General features: G+C 66.5%; 2 protein-coding genes across 2 annotated transcripts; both read left to right on the top strand.

Annotated features, from left to right (window-relative positions):
• Positions 1-1,523: 1,523 nt before the first annotated feature.
• On the top strand, positions 1,524-7,103 carry EMIHUDRAFT_450657 (hypothetical protein; the record flags this gene model as incomplete). The annotated part of the gene is made up of 12 exons (XM_005776402.1): positions 1,524-1,540; positions 1,714-1,762; positions 1,830-2,155; positions 2,251-2,290; positions 2,397-2,557; positions 2,735-3,038; positions 3,120-3,401; positions 3,483-4,538; positions 4,758-5,534; positions 5,604-6,309; positions 6,418-6,512; positions 6,632-7,103. The coding sequence occupies 12 exons, from the start codon at positions 1,524-1,526 to the stop codon at positions 6,737-6,739; spliced, it is 3,921 nt and encodes a 1,306-aa protein (XP_005776459.1). The 3' UTR covers positions 6,740-7,103.
• On the top strand, positions 7,049-8,605 carry EMIHUDRAFT_207077 (hypothetical protein; the record flags this gene model as incomplete). The annotated part of the gene is made up of 5 exons (XM_005776401.1): positions 7,049-7,111; positions 7,310-7,528; positions 7,723-7,814; positions 7,968-8,091; positions 8,543-8,605. The coding sequence occupies 5 exons, from the start codon at positions 7,049-7,051 to the stop codon at positions 8,603-8,605; spliced, it is 561 nt and encodes a 186-aa protein (XP_005776458.1).
• Between the last annotated feature and the right edge of the window lie 904 nt (positions 8,606-9,509).

Genomic DNA, 9,509 nt, shown 5'->3' with positions numbered 1-9,509 from the left:
GGGCGCCCGACGCCCCGGTATGGAGCACGCGCGCTGCCGGGCATGCCTGCAGCATCCAAACGAGACGCACGGCGTCGCTCAGCCGTGTCCACGCGGCTTCGCTCCTGTCCTAACCGGCGCCATCTGGGCGGCTGCTGCGGAGCTGCTGCCGGCGGTGCGGCAACTGGCCGACAGATACAACGCTCAGGGCACCCGCCGGCGATTCACTGGAAAGGAACGAAGGCGCCGCTGTCGGCGATTCACCGCCGTTCGTTCCCGTCTCTCAAGCTGGCTACACCGTCCATGGACGAGGGAGACGTCGCCTCCTCTTTCGTCCCGGGCACTGTTCGCGCCGGAAGGCACCGTACACTGCGAAGTACATTAGCCTTCATCTCTCCTACCGCCGGCCGGGAGTGCAGCTTTCGCCATCGCTGAGTGAGTTTATCCTCGACTTTGGCACCTGCGAAGTAATGAACAACATGCAGTACGTCATATGCAATGGCGCTATATGACAGCCCTGCGATGGGCGTCCTCGACGCAGACGAGGCGGAGCTCATCTGCACGGCGCAGATCGCCGACTTTCTCTCTCTCCCTGCGCGAGTGGTTGCGCCACCGTGGATGAGGCATATGGGCTGGGCAGGGGAGTTGGTAGAGGAGGTCGACTGAGGGCGCGAGGCCGCCAATCGTCACAGTCTGCTGCTGACTGTCGGTCGCTGACTGGTTGCGCATTGCGCTGGCCGCGCAGCGGCCTTTAGAAAATTTTGGCCGCAGGCCTAGGTTTTGAAAGATCAAGAGAATAAGCGCCGGTGAGTCTTTCAGAAGCTGCCGTTTGCGGCTTCCTAAGTCAATTTTTCGAGAGGAACGTTTTGGCTGAGCTATAACGGCTCCAAAGTCGCGCGATCATCGAGTTTTGAGTCAATAATTATGAAAGGAAAGGGCTGGCGAGAATTATAGCTCAGCCAATCGATTCAGCGTGCTCTGAAACGCCCAAAACCGTCGAGTTTTTCACCGTGGTCCAAACAGAGAGCTTAATATTTTGATTTTCTTGGCCACGGCCACGATTACCCGTCACTCGCTCACAGGCTCACAAGACACACAGCCAGCTGGCTGCCACACACCCTGAGTTGGCGTACACATAACTCAAGGCCACATCCTCCCTGTCGCCCCCCCCAGCACTCCAAGGTGCCAAGAGAACAAACAAGGGCACAACAAACAACAGACGACAGGAAGTAACATGTGAGACTAGAGCAGACCGCTCCGCCTCTAGCAATCTCACCGGCCGGCGAGGCACGGACGAGACCGTGTGTGGGGTCTTGTGAGGTGTCTATGGACGCCCTCCTCAGAGGCTAGCGGCCTACTGCTAGCCTTATCTCGCACTCACAAACAGTGACAATTCAATGGGTGAGTGTTTGCGAGCAGAGGCGCGTGGGCTAAATCTAGGCCGCACGTCGTGGCACTATGACGAAGTTAGACGTGCGGCCGCAGCGCGCCCGCCACAGTCTCGGTGGTGCGCGCGTGTTAGCGAGAAAGTTGCGGGGAGAGCCATGCCCGACTTTTTGAGGTGAGGTCTCTCTCTCTCTCTCTCTCTCTCTCTCTCTCTCTCTCTCTCTCTCTCTCTCTCTCTCTCTCTCTCTCTCTCTCTCGGTCCCTCCCTCCCGCCCTCCTTCGGTTTTCCCCCCCCCCCCCCCCCCTCTGCAGACAGGAGCTGCTCTCCCTCGTTGGACGTTGCGGTAGGCCGATTCGAAGAAAGGCGTGCTGGTCAGAATTACTTCCACATTCCGAGGTTGCCGCAAGAATTCTTCCCACCCACGGCGGCGAGGAAGCCCCGGCGCGCACCGCCTTTGTGCCAGGACCCCCCGTCGGCGCACAGCTGCGCGCCAGAGTGCAGCGCGATGCCCAAAGCGGCATACGAGGACTGGGGCCCTGGCTGCAGCGAGCTCTCGTCGCTAAAGAGCGCCACAGACAAGGCGCTCCTGGACAACACCGAGGAGCGCTACAAGGCCGGCAACATCTACACGCGCAGCGGCCGCCTCCTGCTGGCCGTGAATCCGTACAAGAAGCTGCCGCTGTACACGGACGAGACGCTGCAGGCGTACAAGTCGTCGCTGGCGCCGCAGGCACGCGGCGCGCCCCACCGTCAGTCGCTGTGGGCGCGAGGCTCTGACTCTCTGCGCGGGTGTCGTGACAGGTGGAGCTGCCGCCCCACGTCTACGCGGTCGCTGCTTCGGCGCACTCGGGCATGCTGCAAAACTCGATGAGCCAGGTGCGCAGGCGTAGTTTCTCCGCGCCACCGCGGCACGCCTACATGCCGGTGCCTGGCGGAGCGCCGTGGCGCAGGGGCGGCGGCATGCACATGAGGGGGGGTAGCAGCGAGCGCGCGGGTCCGACGGAGAGCCTCACCGCGCCCCGCGCCGTAGTCCGTCATCATTTCCGGCGAGTCGGGCGCGGGCAAGACGGAGACCGCAAAGATCCTCCTCGAGTACCTCGCCGAGGTGAGCTGCTCGGGCTCGGACCTGCATAAGCGCGTCTTGAAGACCAACCCCATCATGGAGAGCTTTGGCTGCGCCAAGACGGTCTGGTGAGCTGCAGCCCGGCGGCACCGCCGCCCGCGCAGCAGCGACTGCTGCCGCGCGGCTCGCACGCCGCCGCGCGCGCGCGCCACCTCCAGCGCGCGCGCGGCGCGCCTCTCCTCGCCTGCTCATGCTACGCACGATCTGCGCATTAGCCGCTCACCACATCCACTCCGGCACCGCAGGAACAACAACTCGTCGCGCTTCGGCAAGTTCCTGACGCTGCAGTTCTCCGCGTCGGGGCGCATGCAGGGCGCCTTCATGAAGACGTACCTCCTCGAAAAGTCGCGCATCACGTCGCAGCTGCCCGGCGAGCAAAACTACCACGTGCTCTACACCGTTGCCAAGGGGCTCTCGTCGGCGCAGCGGACCGAGTTCGGGCTCCCGAAGGGCTCGGACGCGGTCGAGAGCTTCAAGCTGCTCAACCTCAAAAAGGCCGGCGATGTCAAGTGGGCCGACTTCCCTTGCGACTTCAAGGAGCTGACCGAGGCGCCTCCCGCCCACGGGCGCTCCGCGCGGCCTCGGCGCCGCGACGCCAGCTGAGCGCGCCCGCTCGCGCGCTGCTGTCAGGCGTTCGCCGTGATCCCGAGCCTGAACGACAAGCAGGCCTCGTGCTGGAGGGTCATCATGGCGGTGCTCTACCTCGGCAACCTCAGCTTCACCGGCCAGGGCGAGGACGACGCCAAGGTGAAGGACCCGGCCGTCGTCGCCGCCGTCGCCCGCCTCCTCTCGTGCGAGACGGCGCAGCTCGAGAAGGCCATCTGCACGCAGAACATGAAGGCGGGCCTGGACTGGATCTCGAAGCCAAACACGGTGGCCTACGCCAGCGACGTCAAGAACGCCCTGACCAAGGCGCGCCGCCGCCGCCGCCGCCGCCGCCGACCCTGCCGCCGCACGCGCGCGCCTCCGCTCACGCGCCCGGCGACTCTGCAGGCGCTCTACTCGAGGCTCTTCGACTACATCGTCGAGATGGTCAACGTGTCCCTCGAAAAAAGCGGCGACGAGATGCGCTACTTCATCGGCGCCGTCGACATTTTCGGCTTCGAGTGCTTCCCGACCAACTCGCTCGAGCAACTGTGCATCAACTTCGCAAACGAGAAGCTGCAGAAGATGTTTACGCAGGCCGTCTTCGAGTCGGTTCTGTCCGAGTACCAGAAGGAGGGCATCGACGTGGGCGACATCACGTATGAGGACAACAAGCTGCTCGTCGAGCTCATCGACAAGCCAGCCACCGGCATCCTCTCGCTGCTCGCCGAGGAGTGCTTCTTCCCGTCCGGCTCGGACGCCTCGTGGCTGCAAAAGATCAAGAGCCAGCACGCGAGGCACGCCAACTTCTCGGAGGAGCGGCTCGACCGCACCGCCTTCACCATCTCGCACTACCCGGGCAAGGTGACCTACCAGTCGACCGGCTTCCTCGAGAAGAACAAGGACCCGCTCTCGCAGGACCTGGTCGTGCTGATGCAGTTCTCCGACGACGACTTCGTCAAGACGCTCTTCGAGGAGAAGCAGTCGACTGCGATGGCCGGCAGCGTGCGCCGCTTCAAGTCGGCGAAGTTTGTCGGCCTGATCGACGGGTTCCGCACGTCGCTCAACCAGCTCGTCAAGACGCTGGAGGGCACCAAGACGCACTTCATCCGCTGCGTCAAGCCAAACATGGACAAGAAGCCCGACAACTTTGTCTTCGACGTGATGCAGCGGCAGCTCTACACCTCGGGCGTGGTGCAGGCGGTGCAGGCGACGCGCAAGGGCTTCCCCGACCACCTTCCCTTCGCCGAGCTCCTCTCGCGCTTCGAGCTCGTCGTGCCGAAATCGGCGACGAACAAGAAGGGCGCCGACGGCGTGCGCGCGCTGCTCTCGAGCGCGGGCGTCTCGGACAAGGAGTTTCGGATCGGGAAGACGAAGGTCTTCCTGGGCGTCGGCGTGCTCGACCAGCTCGAGCAGCGGCGGATGGAGTACATCGCGTCCAAGGTGCTCTCGATGCAGATGCTGGTGCGCGCGTACAACGCGAGGAAGCGGCTCAAGCTGCTGCGCGACGAGAAGGCGCGCGCGGCCAAGGCGAAGGCCGAGGCCGAGGCGGCGGCGAGGGCCGCCGAGGAGGCCGCGCGCAAGGAGCGCGAGGCGGCGGAGGCGGCGGCGGCGGCGCAGAAGGCGAAGGAGGAGGAGGAGGCGGAGAAGGAGCGGCAGACGCGCTTCCAGCGCGCGCGCCAGATGTCGTTCGAGCGCAACACCGCCAAGAAGCGGCGAGAGCAGGCCGAGAAGGCGAAGGCGGCCGAGGCGGCGGCCAAGGCGACGGCCGACGCGACCAAGGACCTCGACGCCGAGAAGCTCGCCAAGTTCCAGCAGGAGGTGGCCGACGGCGGCGGCGTCGACAACAAGGAGATGATGAACGTCGCCGTCGTCTCCGACATTGGCTGGAAGGGCGGCGCCGAGCCGGCGCAGGGCGACGACGTGTGGGCGCAGTACGACTTCAAGTGCGCGGTGAGCGATGTTCTCGAGTACGCGGAGTACCTGGGCATGGACATCAAGCAGGACGCGCACCTGCTGTGGATCGCCGACGAGGCGCTGCAGGCGCCCGAGCCGCAGGGCTGGGAGCAGCGGCTCGACCCCAAGGGCGGCGTCTACTACTACCACCCGACGACCGGCATGTCGCTCAACCAGCACCCGCTCGACCACCACTACCAGCAGTTCTACCTGCAGATGAAGGCGCAGTACGACGCCATGTACACCTCCAAGGGCGACGCGGGCGGCGAGGGGGGCGCGAAGCCCGGCACGGCCGCGCAGGCGCCCATCGAGTTCCTTCCGTACAAGGGCGGGCCATACGAGGAGGGCTCCGGCGGCGCGGCGCAGAAGAAGGGACTGTTCGGCATGGGCAAGAAGAAGGAGGTGAAGGGGCCGGTGGAGGAGATGTGGGAGCTCTCGTGCCAGCTCGACCGGCAGCAGGACGGGCTGGGCATCGGGCTCACCCTCGACAACATCATCGTCGAGGTGCGAGCCCGGCGGCGCTTCACACCGCCCCGCGCCACTCCGCCTCCAGGCCGCTAGCACTCGCTTCAGGTGGAGCCCGGCGGCTCGGTGGCGACGCAGGGCGAGCTGCAGTACGGCGATAAGATCGTGGCGGTCGACAACAACACGTTGGGCCACCGGATGCTCAAGGACGTGATCGTGCCGCAGCGGACGCACCAGCTCATCGTCAAGTACGCGCGCATGTCCACGCAGCCGCCCTCGCCGCGGCGCGAGAGAGCGAAGAAGCTTGTGCCCGACAAGGGCGCCGCCCCGCGCCGCATCGAGGAGATCGAGGTCAAGATCCGGCGCGAGAAGGGCACTGGCCGGCTTGGCTTTGGGATCGACGCGATGAACACCATCGTCGAGGTCGATCCCAACGGCCCGGTGGCGGGCCAGCTGCAGGTGGGGGACAAGATTATCTCTGTGGACGGCAGCAAGCTTAATTTTAAGCGCTTCGTCGACACGGTCGGCCGGACCGAGGAGCACATCTTGTGCATCGCGCGGCTCCACGCCGCCGATCCCTCCATCGCCGCTGGCAGGGGGCTCAAAAAGTCGAAGTCGCGCAAGTCAGCGACTTCGCTGCAGGGCTCGGGCTCGCAGCTGCTGCGCAGTCAGTCGAGATACTCCGAGAAGATGCCGGCGCTGCGCGAGGTGCGGCTGATAAAGGAGACGGACGAGACCAAGATTGGTGCCGTCTTTCACCGCTCCGACGACGCGTTCGACAAGTCCTTCTTCAACGTCGAAGGCTCGTCCGTGCCCCCCTTATAAAAAAAGGGGCCCCGCGCGCTCCGGGGCGGCGGAGCGCCCGGCCGCCCCGCCCCCCCCCCCTTTAAGTTTGTTTCCCCCCCCCCCCCCCCCCTTGACCAGGTGGACCCCGGGTCAATGGCCGAGTGCTCGGGCCTCGTGCCCGGGGAGGGGGGGCTTTGGGTCAAGGGGATTTGGGGTTTATCCAATTTCCAGGGGGGGGGGATTTTCGGGGGGGGCGGGGGTTCCCCCTCCCCCCCCCCCCCCCGCTCCCCCGCCCCCCCCGCGCGCCGTTGTGCGCGGCTGACCCCGCCCTCGTGCCGTCCGCCCCGCAGGTGGTGGAGATGCTCCGCAAGGGGCAGGGCGTCTTCAACCTCGTCGTCATTTCCGGGCGGCAGGTGCAGCAGACCTTCACCGGGGCCGCGCCATCCCCGCGCCGCTAGTGATATTGGCGCGGCCGGGCGGCGGCGAGTGCCGGCGCCTACCCTTGTGCCCTTCCATCTCTCCTCTGTCGGGACGACCACTCTCCTCTGTCGGGACGACCAGCACCGCCGCTGAGCATCTGCGTTGCCCTGTGCCCACCCCCACCCCACCCCCGCCATCGCCACCACGCGCGCCGTGTGCGGGTGCCGTAGAGGGTGCCCGCAGCCCCCCGCGGTGTGTATGTGCACAGGACCACGTTCGCTCGCGGCGCGCGTCGCCATTGTGCTGCGCTGTCCATTATACGTGTGTGTGTGGCGAGACAGCACACGATGGCGCGGGACGGCGGCACGCATGTTCTACACTTAAATTCGAAAAACAACGAGAGCCGGAGAGTGGAGAGAGCTCGCGGAGGGCCCGCGAGCACACACACAACAGACCGCCACCTGCGCCGACTGCGCCGCCCCTCCCGCCTTTCCGCCGCAGGCCGTCCTCGCTCCGCCGTCGAGCTCCTATTAATTATTAATCATTAATCATTAATCATTAATTATTAATTATTAGGCCGTCCTCGCTCCGCCGTCGAGCTCGCAGAGGCACTGGCGGGCTGGAACAGCCTGACGGCGGGCCTCTCCCTCGACCGCAGCGGCAAGCCGACCGAGGGCGGCGAGGAGGCGGGCGGCGACGGCGAGGAGTCAGGCGGCCTCGAGCACGGCGGCTTCGAGTCCTTGCACGACACGGCACGGCCCCGAAGCGTCTCGTCGCGCATCCCGTCCGTGCGGCAGCACACAAAGACGGTGCAGCGGCTGATGGAGGTGCGCCAACCTCGCCGGAGGCACTTGCACGACACGCCCGCGACACGTCCGCGACACGTCCATGGCACGGCCGCGACACGCCCACGACACGTCCGCGTCCCGTCCCGTGCGCAGGGCTTTGAGATTCAAGTCAACCTGCGCCGGCCGGGCGTGGCCGAGGGGGGCTGGAGGGGGACTACTCGCTTGGGGGGCAGGCGTTCGTCCCGTCGGGGAGGCCTTGCCCGCCCGTCTACCAGAGGCTGGCGACCTCCGAGCTGCTGCCGAGCCGCTCCAACCGCAGCTCGATGTCGTCCCTCGCCGCCAGCTCCCTCTCCCACCGCTCCTCGCCGGCCAGGGGCAGGCGCGGCCCCGGCGGCGCAGACGGCGCGGGCGGCGGCCCTTAGGATGCGAGTGGGGCCGGCCCCACGGCCACCGAGCCTGCCGCCTCCTCCCTCCCCAGCCTGCTCGGGCCCTGGCCCGAAGGCGCAGCGCCGAGCGGCGTCGTGCCTGACGGCCCCGCCGCCGGCAGCTCCCTCAACAGCCCCCTGCTGAACAGCTCGCTGTACCTCTCCGCAGAGGCGGACGTGCGGAGGACGCTGGCGGACTTCACGGCGATGGCGACGGCAGAGCCGCCCGCCGGCCTCCCCCCCGCCCCCCGCCCCCCCGCTCGGGGGGGGACCCCCCCCCCCCTCGTTCGCCCAGCGGCTCGCCGCTCCGCTGCCCGCCGGCTCGCCCCCCGCGCAAGAGGTGCTCGGCCGAAGCCTCCTCGCCTCCTCGCACGCGCTTGTCCGCCCCTCCTCGACCAGTGGTCCGCCCGCCGACGCCGCGCGGCCGACCGACCGCGGTGCTGCCGGCGGGGCCGTTTCCGAGAGCGCCATCAACTGCATCTCCGCCAACGGCGCGAGCAGCGGCGCAGGCGCGGCGGCGGCGGCCGGCGCGGCGCACGGAGGCGGAGAGACAAAGGCGCGGTCGGCGCGGCCGGATTGGCCGCTCGGCTTCGAGCCGCGTCTATTCACACCTCCAGCGCGTGAGCAGGCGGCGCGACCCGACAGCTCGCCGCCCAACGAGAGCCCGCGGCGGGTCTCCTTTCTGCTATGAGGGCAAGCCCTGCCGTCCACCGTACCGCCATTCCCGCTGCCGACGCCGCCGGAGGCGCGAGGCTTGAGGGGAGGCTGCCGGGGGGAGGGCCTCGCTCGCCAGCCTCGCAGCGGGGGCGAGCGAGCCGCGCGTGAGTGGCTGCATGTTGCAGCCGCTGAAGACGCAAGGTCGGTGTGCTGTGCTGCCCAACCGGCACACCGCTTGCGGTCGGACCCTGGAACGGCTGGAAGATGATGTGCTCTCTGGGGACGGGCTCTGTGCAACCATGCTGATTGCTGTCAGAGGGGAGCAGGTTAGCCACTGCCCACCGGGCCGTGACCGTGGGGCGGCATGCGCGCCGCTGAGTCTATTTATTCGAGAATTGTGATCCCAAAAAATGTGCGACAGAGAGAGGTCAGAGCTCAGACGAAGGTGAGGGCACCGGCCACCGCACACCAGCTCGTGTGCGCGCAGGCGCGTCCACGGTCCAGGTCCGCAGGTGCGTGGGCCACACATGGCCCACAGGCGGCCGCGGGGGACCCCACAACACGTCAGACGGAGAGAGTATATGCGTCTGGTAAGGCGTAGCGCAGAACTGGGAAGCAATCGCACGATGAAGCGTCGAATGTGTGAGCACGCGGTACTTTCAGTCAACAGGCACCTCGGGCCATGGGGCGCCGAGCGCAAAGTACTTCTTTGCAAACTCGACGTCCATCCCCTCACTGATTCCGAGGTCGACGTGGCCTGTCGCAGTATGGAAAGACGGCATGATTTCATGGTAGGGAAAGGGCGGCCCTTGGTGACCATATCCGTCAAAGTCGTGATAGTTGACGAGTCCCTCCTTCTCTGGCAGAACCTCTGTTTCATAGCAGATGGTACCGTTCTCTACAATGTGAATGCCAAGCTGATCGAGTCCCGAGAAGTG

Source organism: Emiliania huxleyi, assembly GCF_000372725.1.
Source record: "Emiliania huxleyi CCMP1516 unplaced genomic scaffold EMIHUscaffold_28, whole genome shotgun sequence".
Taxonomy (NCBI): Eukaryota; Haptophyta; order Isochrysidales; family Noelaerhabdaceae; genus Emiliania; species Emiliania huxleyi.
The sequence above is the reverse complement of the archived record's forward strand: the minus strand, read 5'-3'. Positions and strand labels throughout refer to the sequence as shown.